Here is a 14,768-nt window from a genome sequence, read left to right as displayed (position 1 = left end):
CCATCATCACCAGCCAAATTTTGATAGAAGCTTTATTGTACAGACAGGGTGAGTTGGCCTTTGAGGTCAAACACTGGCTCGTCTCGCTCTGCCAAGTTTCCTTCCAAGGGGAGACTGGAGTAGGACCTTTCTGGGTTGATGTAGGTGCAGTGAGGAAAAGTTTTGCGATTCATGTTTTTTGGCGTCGGCACATAGGGAGGCCTCCCGGCAGGGGAATTTTTCCTGCCCCTGTAAAGCGCTACGTACTGTCAATCACGGACAAGACTCACTGCAGTATCAAGCGACGTGGGGTTATTTGGGTCAGGTTTAAGTGTAGGCGGGTTCTAACTTTTTGTTTTAAATTGCGTGGTGGACAGGGTAAGGGAAGGAAGCCTGGCAGAGAGACGACTCCGATAGCTCAGACCACTGTAAAGATGCACCCACTTTGGGTATATTTGCTTCATTTTCCATCTAGTGGTGATGATGAACGCAGTGACCACTGTGAAAACCTAGTAGAAGTGTCAAGTTTATAAGTTTAAACAATAATCATTCATTTGCTCCTACTGAGCTACATGATATTGACATACTTGAAATGAGACATTGTCATGGGCTGAATTGAAGAGAAAGTCTTAAGCATAACAGGCTTTGTCTTGAAGTAGAACTGCTAATCTTTATAAACAAATGTGAACAGAGTGACAGCCATTTCAGAAGGCAAACCTGAAAAGATCTTTACAGATAGTAGAAAAATCTTTCGCTGTGTTTTAAAAACCATGTTAATGACACTAGAGGGGAAGACACAGTTAAGGCCTTGTTCCAGTGCTTGGAGGAACAGAGTGAGGAAGACATGTTGAAGTTTGGACACACCATAAATTCTGTTTAAATCATTCTGTAGCTGCCGTAGTTCCATTATGAATGAACTGAGGCCTTATTTTGTGGCTGAACTTCCAGTGATGGCGTTACTCTCTTTATCCATGTTATTTACTTTTACATTGTCTGTTGCACACATTGCTATCTTGTTGTCAGCTGATGCTGTCAGTTTTCTGTCCTTTAGCACCTTTTCCATATACTTGTCATGTTATTTATTTTAGTTTGACTTTGCATATTTATGTGTATGGTTTTTTTCTTTTCTTTTCATAGTTATTCTTTTCTTAAATTGTTTTATTATTGTGAATTTATTCTACTTTGTTACTTGGATGAAGAAAACCTTGTGCTCTGTAGTGCTTGATCATTTGTTTTGTTTTCTTACTTTACATTTGGACTTTTCTGTCTCTGAGCCAAAGACATGGAGCTGTCAATCTATTGATATGATTAGTCTGCAAAAAGTGTAAAGTGCATTAGAAGACAATAGCGTCTTCTTGGACTATCTCCATGTACATCAGGACATTGGACTTGCTAATTACTGCTGAGCCTCTGTGGAAGAGTTTGCAAAGATCACAAGACCACGGCAGAACATGCTGAAGAGGAGTTCCACAGGCAATACACAACTGGATTGTGATGAAGTTTTGAATTAATGGACTGATGGATAGATGAGTTCAGAGACTCCCAGCAGACTTTCCACCCTGCAGGGATGGATGCACTGGACTGCTCCACAACAGTCTGTGAAAGCAGCAGACACCAGAGTCAGGGGACATTAGTCAGAGGAAGTGAGAGAGCGGCAACCAAAGGTAAGATCTGAGGTCATGTTGAAGGTTTGCTTTAGTCTGTTTGCATTTTACGTATTACTAATGATTGTTTTTGTTTTGTTTTTTTTCTCAGCTCGAATCATATGTCCAACCTTAAGGAAGGCTGGAAGGGGAATGTTGTGGCCTGACCTGCTCCACCAAGTCCTGGATACCGCCTAGATCTCCGGAGCTCACCTCTGAAGGACTGTTGCAGCCCACATCACACAAGTCTGCAAGCTGCTCTTCAAACTACAGGACATAAAAAAACCAGAATAAAAATAACTGCAATACTCACCACTTAGAATATACGTATACCCCAATATCAGAAAAGAAAACATGTCTTTATATTTATATTTACATATGTACATCATAGGTCTACTGTTTATAGAAGTGATTACCGTTGAGGTAAAAAGCCAGAGTGTGAGCAAGGAGACTGATGACTGGTTTAAATGGAATTATTGATAGAACATTGCTGTTCTGATCTGATGAATTGATTGTAAATGTCTTTCTCATGTTGGCTTTCTCAAGCAGTTATTCAGCCTATGGATGATGTTTTAGCAATACATTTCAAATCTGTATCGGCTGCTGAGATACATTTGTCATCACATTTTTTGATATTGAGTAAAATCACTGTTAGGTTAGTAAGTTGCTAAGTTCTCCATCATTAAATGGTGGAGGTACAGGAGCAGGTCTGATGTAGATGGATTGGGGATCCTCCAAAGTAAGAGTTGATTTTTAATAGTATTCAGCCTGTGTCCTGAGCATAGTTGCACTGCTGTCCATCATCACCAGCCAAATTTTGATAGAAGCTTTATTGTACAGACAGGGTGAGTTGGCCTTTGAGGTCAAACACTGGCTCGTCTCGCTCTGCCAAGTTTCCTTCCAAGGGGAGACTGGAGTAGGACCTTTCTGGGTTGATGTAGGTGCAATGGGGAAAAGTTTTGCGATTCATGTTTTTTGACGTCGGTACATAGGGAGGCCTCCCGGCAGGGGAATTTTTCCTGCCCCTGTAAAGCGCTACGTACTGGCAATCACGGACAAGACTCACTGCAGTATCAAGCGACGTGGGGTTATTTGAGTCAGGTTTAAGTGTAGGCGGGTTCTAACTTTTTGTTTTAAATTGCGTGGTGGACAGGGTAAGGGAAGGAAGCCTGGCAGAGAGACGACTCAGATAGCTCAGACCACTGTAAAGATGCACCCACTTTGGGTATATTTGCTTCATTTTCCATCTAGTGGTGATGATGAACGCAGTGACCACTGTGAAAACCTAGTAGAAGTGTCAAGTTTATAAGTTTAAACAATAATCATTCATTTGCTCCTACTGAGCTACATGCTATTGACATACTTGAAATGAGACATTGTCATGGGCTGAATTGAAGAGAAAGTCTTAAGCATAACAGGCTTTGTCTTGAAGTAGAACTGCTAATCTTTATAAACAAATGTGAACAGAGTGACAGCCATTTCAGAAGGCAAACCTGAAAAGATCTTTACAGATGGTAGAAAAATCTTTTACTGTGTTTTAAAAACCATGTCAAAGACACTAGAGGGGAAGACACAGTTAAGGCCTTGTTCCAGTGCTTGAAGGAACAGAGTGAGGAAGACATGTTGAAGTTTGGACAGACCAGAAATTCTGTTTAAATCATTCTGTAGCTGCCGTAGTTCCATTATGAGTGAACTTAGGCCTTATTCTGTGGCTGAACTTCCAGTGATGGTGTTACTCTCTTTATCCATGTTATTTACTTTTACATTGTCTGTTGCACACATTGCTCCCTTGTTGTCAGCTGATGCTGTCAGTTTTCTATCCTTTAGCACCTTTTCCATATACTTGTCATGTTATTTATTTTAGTTTGACTTTGCATATTTATGTGTATGTTTTTTTTCTTTTCTTTTCATAGTTATCCTTTTCTTAAATTGTTTTATCATTGTGAATTTATTCTACTTTGTTATTGGGATGAAGAAAACCTTGTGCTCTGTAGTGCTTGATCATTTGTTTTTTTTTTTTTTTTTCTTACTTTACATTTGGACTTTTCTGTCTCTGAGCCAAAGACATGGAGCTGTCAATCTGTTGATATGATTAGTCTGCAAAAAGTGTAAAGTGTATTAGAAGACAATAGCGTCTTCTCGGACTATCTCCATGTACGTCAGGACATTGGACTTGCTAATTACTGCTGAGCCTCTTTGGAAGAGTTTGCAAAGATCACAAGACCACGGCAGAACATGCTGAAGAGGAGTTCCACAGGCAATACACAACAGGAATGTGATGAAGTTTTGAGTTAATGGACTGATGGATCGATGAGTTCAGAGACTCCCAGCAGACTTTCCACCCTGCAGGGATGGATGCACTGGACTGTTCCACAACAGTCTGTGAAAGCAGCGGACACCAGAGTCAGGGGACATTAGTCAGAGGAAGTGAGAGAGCGGCAACCAAAGGTAAGATCTGAGGTCATGTTGAAGGTTTGCTTTAGTCTGTTTGCATTTTACGTATTACTAATGATTGATTTTGTTTTGTTTTTTTTCTCAGCTCGAATCATATGTCCAACCTTAAGGAAGGCTGGAAGGGGAATGTTGTGGCCTGACCTACTCCACCAAGCCCTGGACACCGCCTAGATCTCCGGAGCTCACCTCTGAAGGACTGTTGCAGCCCACATCACACAAGTCTGCAAGCTGCTCTTCAAACTACAGGACATAAAAAAAACCAGAATAAAAATAACTGCAATACTCACCGTTTAGAATATACATATACCCTAATATCAGAAAAGAAAACATGTCTTTATATTTATATTTATATTTACATATGTACATCATAGGTCTACTGTTTATAGAAGTGATTACCGTTGAGGTAAAAAGCCAGAGTGTGAGCAAGGAGACTGATGACTGGTTTAAATTGAATTATTGATAGAACATTGCTGTTCTGATCTGATGAATTGATTGTAAATGTCTTTCTCAAGCAGTTATTCAGCCCATGGATGATGTTTTATCAATACATTTCAAATCTGTATCAGCTGCTGAGATACATTTGTCATCACATTTTTTGATATTGAGTAAAATCACTGTTAGGTTAGTAAGTTGCTAAGTTCTCCATCATTAAATGGTGGAGGTACAGGAGCAGGTCTGATGTAGATGGATTGGGGATCCTCCAAACTAAGAGTTGATTTTTAATAGTATTCAGCCTGTGTCCTGAGCATAGTTGCACTGCTGTCCATCATCACCAGCCAAATTTTGATAGAAGCTTTATTGTACAGACAGGGTGAGTTGGCCTTTGAGGTCAAACACTGGCTCGTCTCGCTCTGCCAAGTTTCCTTCCAAGGGGAGACTGGAGTAGGACCTTTCTAGGTTGATGTAGGTGCAATGGGGAAAAGTTTTGCGATTCATGTTTTTTGACGTCGGTACATAGGGAGGCCTCCCGGCAGGGGAATTTTTCCTGCCCCTGTAAAGCGCTACGTACTGTCAATCACGGACAAGACTCACTGCAGTATCAAGCGACGTGGGGTTATTTGGGTCAGGTTTAAGTGTAGGCGGGTTCTAACTTTTTGTTTTAAATTGCGTGGTGGACAGGGTAAGGGAAGGAAGCCTGGCAGAGAGACGACTCAGATAGCTCAGACCACTGTAAAGATGCACCCACTTTGGGTATATTTGCTTCATTTTCCATCTAGTGGTGATGATGAACGCAGTGACCACTGTGAAAACCTAATAGTGTCAAATTTATCAAACAATAATGATTCATTTGCTCCTACTGAGCTACATGCTATTGACATACTTGAAATGAGACATTGTCATGGGCTGAATTGAAGAGAAGGTCTTAAGCATAACAGGCTTTGTCTTGAAGTAGAACTGCTAATCTTTATAAACAAATGTGAACAGAGTGACAGCCATTTCAGAAGGCAAACCTGAAAAGATCTTTACAGATGGTAGAAAAATCTTTTACTGTGTTTTAAAAACCATGTCAAAGACACTAGAGGGGAAGACACAGTTAAGGCCTCGTTCCAGTGCTTGAAGGAACAGAGTGAGGAAGACATGTTGAAGTTTGGACAGACCAGAAATTTTTTTCAAATCATTATGTAGCTGCCGTAGTTCCATTATGAGTGAACTGAGGCCTTATGCTGTGGCTGAACTTCCAGTGATGGCGTTACTCTCTTTATCCATCTTATTTACTTTTACATTGTCTGTTGCACACATTGCTCCCTTGTTGTCAGCTGATGCTGTCAGTTTTCTATCCTTTAGCACCTTTTCCATATACCTGTCATGTTATTTATTTTAGTTTGACTTTGCATATTTATGTGTATGGTTTTTTTCTTTTCTTTTCTTTTCTTTTCTTTTCTTTTCATAGTTATTCTTTGGGTATATTTGCTTCATTTTCCATCTAGTGGTGATGATGAACGCAGTGACCACTGTGAAAACCTAGTAGATGTGTCAAGTTTACCAGGTTGAACAATAATGATCTATTTGCTCCTGCTGAGCTACGTGCTATTGACATACTTGAAATTGAGCTCCTGAATCCAAACCCTGGAGAAGCTCATGTGCTGGTATCTTTATTTTTTAAGGGAAATGTGTTTTTTGTTTTTTTTTGTTTTTGTTTTTTTTATTATTATAAATAGGTTGAAGTCAAAGGATTTTGTTCATCCCTTGTATGTTTCTGATTTAATTTTCTCACTTGGATGAAGAAGAAGGTGTCATTAACAGGATTCAGTTAGCCAGAACTTCTCCATTATATAATGAATAAGGTCAAACTCAGTCAAATCATATGACGTAAGATGTGACACTAACATGTCAAAGTTATAAGAGTAGTTGTTCATTTAGACTGTTGCTGACTGTCTTAAAGCTGTATGTTTACCAAGTGAGTGAATTTATGAATGAATTCCAAAACTCTATTGGCATCTGAATTATGTGTACGTTTAACTGAAGAAACCATAGCAAATTATAGTTCTAACTTTAGGTTCTTATGATATGGGATATTCTGCTGTTTCCAAGGTTACCATTCTCAGTTTGTACTGTGAGTTTGGTATTAGCTGCTTTTGTGCTCTCTCCTGATTGTTAGCTGATGTCTGTGTCATTTCCAGTCTCCTTTCTCCAGTCTGTGTTGAACCGCAATAAGTACGTTCATGATATAACTGAATGTGATGTAATTAGAGATCCAAAGTAATTTGTTCATATTTTATTGAATTTTATTTAAATGTTTTGAGTTGGTCTGAGTTGAACTTGACTATGAGAGACCTGTTGTTGGGAAGCCAGAAATTGAGTTTTGTTGTCTTTGGACTCAAACCAGAAATAACCCTCAGTTCAGCACCACGTCAGCATCCAGAGTCTGACTGTGAACCAAATCTTCTGTGCGTTGAAGATTCAATTTAGACATTGTTCAGGTTTTATCTGCTTTTATCTTGTATCTGTGATAATATGAGATAAAGCTGATACAGATGGTAATAAGCAGGACTTCAGAGACGTAACCTTAAATGTGCAACATCAACATCCACTGTAAAAATATGTAGAAGTTAGCTGCAGTACTCAGCTGTTCCACAGGGTGGAGCTGGAGCTGAAAACTGTAGAGAGAAGGAGACAGAGAACACAGGAGATAAATCAGTGTTTCCAGAGACTCAGTTCATCAGCACATCCAGTATAAAGAGCAGCAGGGACATCAGTCCTGTTCAGAGCAGAAGTGGAGCAGCTGTGTAGTGTAGCCAGCTTCCTCTCAGCTCTCATGTTAACGTATTGGAGTGAAGACACTGAGCTGGAAGCTCACACACCTGTAGAGACTTAGCATCAAGTCCGTTTACTCTGCACATTTGACTCAAGTCCACAGTAGAAATAAAGACTCAATAGTGTGCGGTGCTATTGACACAGAAACAATAGAGGCAACAGACACAAAGACACACAGACACAATTGTGTCAAGACAGTACAGTACTGACACGCACACAGACACACAATAGTGACAAAGATGCTCACAGACTCACAATAGAGTCAGTACTTGCACACGGCACCACTCTTGCGATTTCCTGATCCTAATAATGCAGCTTTATAGACTAATAGATGGTCTCTTTTTAATGTTCCCTCACACTGAGGTAGAAGAAGATTGCAGCAGCTGAATGAATGAAACACCTACGAGCTAGTTTAGGTAGACAAATTCAGTTTGCTCTGTCACTGTCAGTGGTCTGCTCAGTCATGATCTACTCAGTGTGAGTTGGCTGAATAAACTTGGAATAAATTGCAGGCGAATTGGTTTAACATCCACATAAGTATTATATGACCTTTGCAACAATAAAAATTCACTTGATGCAGGTTTATTTGACCAACAAGGCAGCAGGAGAAAAAGACAATAATTTAGCATAACGCAGAGATTGGAATGAACATTTAGAGGGTTTTATTGAATAAAGCTGCACATTAGCCTCTTAACACCATAGACGAAGACGTAGTCCTGCTGTGGTAAATACAGGCTGCCTGTAACAGCCAAAGGCCTGACACATCTATACAAGCCTAAAGATTTTTTCTGCCGAGGGTATAGGAGTAATGCAGGATTCCACCTTTCTCCAGGAAGCAGTCATGCTCATGGGTTCCCAGTTTCATCTGTCTCTGGCAGACTCCGAGCAGGTCATCAAAGAGGAAGTCACTGTCATGAACCTCCAGCCTCAGTACGTCGTTCTCCTGGGCCATGAAGTGGGTGAACTCCTCCTCCCACCAGGGGTTTTGGTCGTTGTTGCGGACAGATGTCTCGCCCAGAGTGGCAGAGCCACAGAACACCTTGACATAGCCGTCTGTGGTTCCCAGTATGTTGGAGGGAAGGTTGCTTGCTCGCAGGTTAAACAGCCTCAGCTGAGCTTCAGCTTCAGTCAGACTGCACAGGACCAGCAGGAGGAGGGGAAGGCTGGAGGCCATGGTTTCAGAGGAGGCTGTGGAGGAGGAACAGCATTTTAATCTGGCTGCATGGACTCAGCCCTCAGTGCCTGTGACTGCACTGTTTTACCCCCACTTCATTTCTGTTTTTGAAATGGTGGACCATAACATTTTGTTCAAGTACCTTCTAAAAGATGTTATAAACAGCACAGTGCTGAACTGGTTTTCCTTCATCTTTCTTATGGCACTTTTTTCAGTTATTAAGGGCAGTGTCATGTCCTGCTCCAGCTGGTATCCCCAGTGGGCTCACTCAAGGATCGGGGCCAGGTCTTGGGGCCCATATTATCATTCAGAATTCTAATCTCTTTGATATTTAAACTGATCAGTCTCAATTGTTTTTCCCTCTATAACCAAACAATGAATGGCATTTAAAGACAGTTTGAATTGAATCAAATACCAGAAAAAACAGCTGATACTGGGCAATAAAGGTCCAGTCCACCTGCCCACACACCCAGTAGGGACACACCACCTATATGCTCATTCAGGTTGGAGGAATTGATTATTTCCTACATCACTACAAGAACATTAGCATTAGACAGAAACTGTGAGGTGCAGAATCATTCAACATCCAACATAATTGGATTGAATAGTGAGGATTTACAATGTCATTCAGATTAATGTGCACAGAATTATCTCATTATGTCATCTCATGCATGCAAGATGCATAATAAACTATGTAAAGTCATAGATACTTAAGGTGTAAGAATAAGCAAAAAATGTATCTTGATTGAATACAAACTCACTATAAATACAACTGTTAGACCTGTTGAAAAGTCATGTCGCTCCATCCTCCTGATTCCTATAATAAAGCAGCTGTGTCAACACCACAGACCACATGACTCATCACTCATGGCCCAGCGAGGTCTCAGAAACCAGGGAGAAGTTGCATCATCTTCAAAGGAGGACAGTGTGAAAACTTAGCCTGATAACAGCTGGATTTGTTTGGACAGTTTTTCCATTCACTTTGTAGTTATCTCTTATCATTCCAAAGATAGGCCCACATATTTATTCCGTCCCTGTGTGACCTGTTTGTTTCAGATCCACGGTCGACTGCCGTCTAATTTATTAATCCACCAGTTACCCCACACCAAATCTTTTCCTCATGTCACCAGTCAGTGCCTGTTAAAAGGCATTCATTTAAAAGTCTTAATAACTCCATGTGTTCCTGTTCTCAGTCCACACATCTGAAACAAAGCTGAGAGAATTAATCCCAGTTAATTTAGCATGATTACAGAATGTGTTTTGGCACTGGGTTAAAAAAAAAAAAGATTAAATTAATTTAATTCAAAACCTCCAGACTCTTGATCAGTGTTGCTCACAGTGGATGGAGGGATGAAATGTTCAAACACATGCACTTACATTCACAGTAACATTTGTTATTGAAAGGTTTAATGTGAGGGACAGAAATGGAAAATAATCCCAAATGAAGGGCTCAGATATTTTTATTAATTAAAAAAAGCAAATAAACAAGAAACAGAAATTAACCGTTTTCATGAAAGTAAGAATCAGAAGTATTAGAGAATAAGGATAAAAATTTCAAAAATAAAATGAGAAGACAAACAATGGCAAATTTAAAGAGAAGTAGAGTGAGCCAAAACATGGGAAATACAGTTCTGCTCTGTCAGCTGTAATTTTCTTCTATTTTTTTCAGTTTCTTTGTTTACAGAAAAGAAAGGGCATTAACTAGTCTGAAAAAATGAAAATGGAAAACAGAAACCGTAACAGGTGTAAAATCCTACCTGTAGTCTTGATGCCTTGTCTCTCACCATGCTGCCTGTTGTTCCATATGTTTTTAAAGGTCAGCAGAGCTCATATCAGTTTCATCCCACCCTCCCACAACACAACAACAACACAGCCTGTCACACTCTCAGCATTACACAATATGACAGAACCAGTCATGGTTTGGTTTGGGTTGGTCACCTTATCCAGTATATGATGAGAGCACTACAACACCACAGTGATCTAATCAGATGGAGTTTATTTGTACATCCTGTACAACCTGTACATTCTCAAAGGGCAAAGATGCCAAATGTTCCACACAAGAAATGTCTCTGTGTTTCTAAAAGATATTTTACTTTTGAATCAGAAGCTATGGATTTATTTTCCAGTATGGACAGGAGACCATGTGAGATTTTGTGAGAATTTAATGTGCAGATATGTGTGACAATAATAATAATGATAATGATGAGCTTTATTTGTATAGCAGTTTTCAAAACACAGTCACAACAAAAACATATTTAAAAGTCAAAAAGAATAAGACCAAAATTAAGACCAATAAAAAACAATCACATCATTGAGCACAAATGGAGTAAAATGAACTGAAATGCTGAAAAGCTCCATCACCATAAATACATTTCAAATGTGGGTTTTTAACAGTGATTTAAAAGATGAAAAGTTGATTTGCTGCCCTGATGTCCAGCTCACTCCAAAGTCAGGCAGCCTTGACTGCAAAGGCTCTGTCACCTTTAGTAATACAAAACATGCATGTTTTTGGACTTCTTGTGGTGTCACAGAAAGCTTCACTTTCTCAGTATTTATCCCCCATAAATGTTCAGTGAGGTTGAGGTCAGCAGACTGTGGAGGAAAGTCCATGACAGTTCATGGCTCCTTGGGTCTTCTTTGGGTTTCAGGTGGTTCTTTCAAAGGTTTGTGATGTGTTTGGCTGTCTTGCACTCTTCTAGTTCTCCTCCTTTTATTTGCGTATTGGTTTTTTACAAGCTGCCTTGTCAGAGGGTACTTTTAAAGGCTCTGTGTTGAGTTTTTGACCTCTAGTAGTGCTATAGAGCTGTTTTTTATGAGTTGGTCCCTGTTTGTTTTTCTGTTCAGAAGGTTTTTTTTTTTTTTTTGCAAAGGTGGAGCGAACACGTGTGCACACATGTGATCCTACCTATGGTGTGTAACTATTCCACCAATCAACAGGTGGTAGTAACATAGCAAGGTGCACCGCAATGCAGCAAGGAAGACACAGGAGACTGCAAGGTAGTAAACATGAATGTGAACAAAGCTAGATTTAAAATACTTACACACAGAGAGAAGACTTGTAGCATAAAGTCATCTGCTTCTTGTGGCTCTTTGTTACCTAAATTACATTATGCATAGAAATACCTAAAACCAAAGTTAACAGTTATCTTTAACCAATCCTATATCCAGTAAAGAACATTAATCTTGAACAGCTGCAAAGGTTTTAAGTTTTTAAAAGTCTGAATTTGTGGCTTATCTTCCACAGATGTTGATTAATGATTCTCACAAACATCTACTGGTTTGTGTAATTTTCATGAGGAATTTATTAAACCGTAAGCGCTGTGTCTTAGAAGGTAATAAACTCAAACAGCAGTGATAAACTGATTGTTTCTGTTTCACAACCACAGTATTAGCTGTGCTAAATAAGAAAGCACACAATGTAAAGTTTGGTTGTTGCAGCACAGTTTATTGTTCATTTGAAACAGGGGTAAAACAGCCAATGACAAAGTGTGACAAAGGCACCAGAAGAAAGTTTATTGATTTTTTTGAGGTTTTTTTGTGTATAATCCTAATTGATGAATCATAGATTTGGAACAGAGAACCTAAGAACCCACAGGTAGTCTCTTAGAAATCATACATTAACATTCCTCATCTGAGAGATGTGGGTTGCATGTGAAGACTAAAGGTCAGACACATGCCTAATGACTGCTGAGGCTGTAGGTGTAGCGGAGGGTGCCACCTTTCTCCAGGTAGCATTCGTGCTCATAGGTTCCGTATTTGATCTGACGCTGGCAGACTCCCAGCAGATCATCGAAGAAGATGTCGCTGTCATGTACCTCCAGCCTCAGTACGTCGTTCTGCTGGGCCTTGAAGTAGGAGAACTCCTCCTCCCACCAGGGGTTGGCATTGTCCTTACGGACAGCTGTCGTACCCAGAGAAGCTGAGCCACAGAACACCTTGACGTAGCCGTCTGTGATTCCCAACAGGTCAGAGGGAAGACAAGTGGCCCGCATGTTGTACACCTTCAGCCTGGACTGAGCCACGCCCAGACCGCACAAGACCAGCAGGAGGAGAGGAAGACTGGAGGCCATGGCTTTACAGATCGCTAAGGAGGTGGAAGAACAAATCCAGATTGTAGCTAGCATTCTGAAATGTTTTCTTTATTGTCATAACAGTGATAATAATGAGTCTTTAAAGTGTTTTTACTTGGCCTAAAAATGAAATCATAAATATTTCTGCAGACAAACCACAAGTGGGCAGGAGGCATCGACCATTCAGACCTCCCCACATCTCCACGCTACAAAACACTACAAAAGAACAAAAGGAACCACAGCTATTTTTTTCCCTGACAGATTTCACCAAATATCTTGTGTCCTGTCTTGTGTCTGCTTTGAGGCTTGGTGGAGCTGACATATGTGTTTCGATTCATGAGTTTTCACTGCCCTCCAGTGGTCAAAGGAGGAGTAGTGCATCACAGTTAAATTTGTTGTTTGTACATGGTGAGGATTACAGCTGTAGAAGAAGAGGGGGGGGGGGGGGGGTGTTATTCTGCATTTTCCTTACTGCCAGTAAATCCCATGAAAATACCAAAGCCAATGTGTAAGCCCATCTCTCAGCACATTCTGACTGATTGGTTCTTACTGGAGTTTTGCTTCACTTTGCCATAGGAAATAAATTTTATGTCAGAGTATACCTCCTGACACAATAGGAATGACAAAAAACAATTTCCCTGGTGTTTTTGGAGTTTGATTTATCTACTGCTTTCATTTTGAGAACAGGTGAACTTTATGGAAGTGTAATACTAGATCTCTGAAGTACTCTTTTATTTAAAGGCCATCATTGAGCATAGCTTACCATAACTAAAACACTATAAAACAGAATTGCTGTTGTGTTGATACTGGAACCATATAGTTCAGTATGGACACTACAAACAGGATCTGTGGGCAGGCTGTGTTGCACCTGTTACCTTTACCTGATGAATAACGGCTCCGCCCCATAAAGATAAAACAAGCCTACAGGGTTATCATCTTTCCATTTGTGAGTTATTGCATCATCCTCTCTGAAAGCGAGTGTGAAGATTTAGCTCCATTAACAGCTGGATTTGTTTGGACTGTTTCATTGATTATTTTAATTTTAATTTGATTTACTTCATTATTTTCCATTTGTTCTTTAGACTGATTTAATAAATTGACTTTATTTGTTGTGTCTCTCTGATTTATCTGATTTATATACAGTTTTCACCTTATGGAGGATCACAGTGGCATGTAAATGGTTCTTTTGTATTAAATATTTCAATCTGATTGAATGAAATGCCTAATTAAATATATATATATATATATATATGTGTGTGTGTGTGTGTGTGTGTGAATTTATTAATTTGTCTATAATTAATTCTTGTTTTTAGTGTCCAATTAGATACCAGTGAATGTAATGCTTAATAACCAATCCCAAGTCAAGCAACGTTAAGATTAATAAACTGGAGTTGTGTTTCTGACCACGTGGCAAAATGGGAAAAAGTCCAAAATCAAGCCTCTGTTAGCTCCAACTTTGGTCTCTACCAACTCCTGAGGGAAATATTTGGCTCTTTAGCTGCCAAATGCTCTAACATGTTCACCAGCTAGATGCTGAGTTGGTAACATTTGAAGGAATTTTAGAGCTTTTTTGTTGTTGTGGCAGAAAACAACACAGTGGGAGCAGTGGTTTTCACATGTGAGTTTGTTATTTTAGAAACATTGATGATAGTTGAGTGCTGCTGTACTGACAGTACAGGTTGTAGTAATGCGTCAGCAGTATTATTGGTGTACTACAGCTGAACTACTAACAGTAGATAAACACTGACTACTAGACTGAATGACAGACTGTCAGAACTTATAACAGGGACAGTCAAGGCAGCAGTGAAACAGAAGAATGGATCAGATTAAAGAAATGAAAAGGGAAATTAAAAACACTCAGCTGGCCAGAACGAGAAGATTATCTGTGCAAGTCTTACCTGTATCCTTGATACCGTGCTTCTCACCTCTGCATCTTCAGATCTGTGTTTTAAAGGCTGGCAGAGCTCATATCAGTTTGATTAAAAACCCTCCCATAAAACCTGCTACTCTCTCAGCATTACACAATATGACAGAAATAGAAGGACTCTGGAATTTTCTGACTGTTGAGCAATAATGATGAGAAGACTGCCGCAACAAATTTTTAATTTTCAGTTCACTTTATTGCCATGACCATTGTTATACTCTTTACCAGCCCTCTCTGTGGGCCTGTCCTTCAAAGTGCTGGTGTCGTGT

At 39.8% G+C, this 14,768-nt stretch overlaps 2 protein-coding genes across 2 annotated transcripts; both read right to left on the bottom strand.

The window, feature by feature from the left end:
• Nucleotides 1-7,996: 7,996 nt before the first annotated feature.
• LOC121184921 (perforin-1-like) lies at nucleotides 7,997-10,287 on the bottom strand. The gene is made up of 2 exons (XM_041042849.1): nucleotides 10,263-10,287; nucleotides 7,997-8,519 (listed from the first exon to the last, which is right to left on the bottom strand). Exon 2 carries the CDS (start codon nucleotides 8,503-8,505, stop codon nucleotides 8,107-8,109), a length of 399 nt encoding a protein of 132 aa, XP_040898783.1. The 5' UTR covers nucleotides 8,506-8,519; nucleotides 10,263-10,287; the 3' UTR covers nucleotides 7,997-8,106.
• Nucleotides 10,288-11,929: 1,642 nt separating this feature from the next.
• On the bottom strand, nucleotides 11,930-14,575 carry LOC121184840 (GTPase activating protein 1-like). Its single transcript, XM_041042741.1, has 2 exons — nucleotides 14,474-14,575; nucleotides 11,930-12,589 (listed from the first exon to the last, which is right to left on the bottom strand). The coding sequence occupies exon 2, from the start codon at nucleotides 12,573-12,575 to the stop codon at nucleotides 12,183-12,185; it is 393 nt and encodes a 130-aa protein (XP_040898675.1). The 5' UTR covers nucleotides 12,576-12,589; nucleotides 14,474-14,575; the 3' UTR covers nucleotides 11,930-12,182.
• Nucleotides 14,576-14,768: the final 193 nt, after the last annotated feature.

This window comes from Toxotes jaculatrix, chromosome 7 (genome assembly GCF_017976425.1).
Source record: "Toxotes jaculatrix isolate fToxJac2 chromosome 7, fToxJac2.pri, whole genome shotgun sequence".
Lineage (NCBI taxonomy): Eukaryota > Metazoa > Chordata > Actinopteri > Toxotidae > Toxotes > Toxotes jaculatrix.
The sequence above is the reverse complement of the archived record's forward strand: the minus strand, read 5'-3'. Positions and strand labels throughout refer to the sequence as shown.

Excerpts from the sequence above, each read along its gene's own strand:
- LOC121184921 (XM_041042849.1), bottom strand. The coding sequence starts at position 8,505 with ATGGCCTCCAGCCTTCCCCTCCTCCTGCTGGTCCTGTGCAGTCTGACT.
- LOC121184840 (XM_041042741.1), bottom strand. The coding sequence starts at position 12,575 with ATGGCCTCCAGTCTTCCTCTCCTCCTGCTGGTCTTGTGCGGTCTGGGC.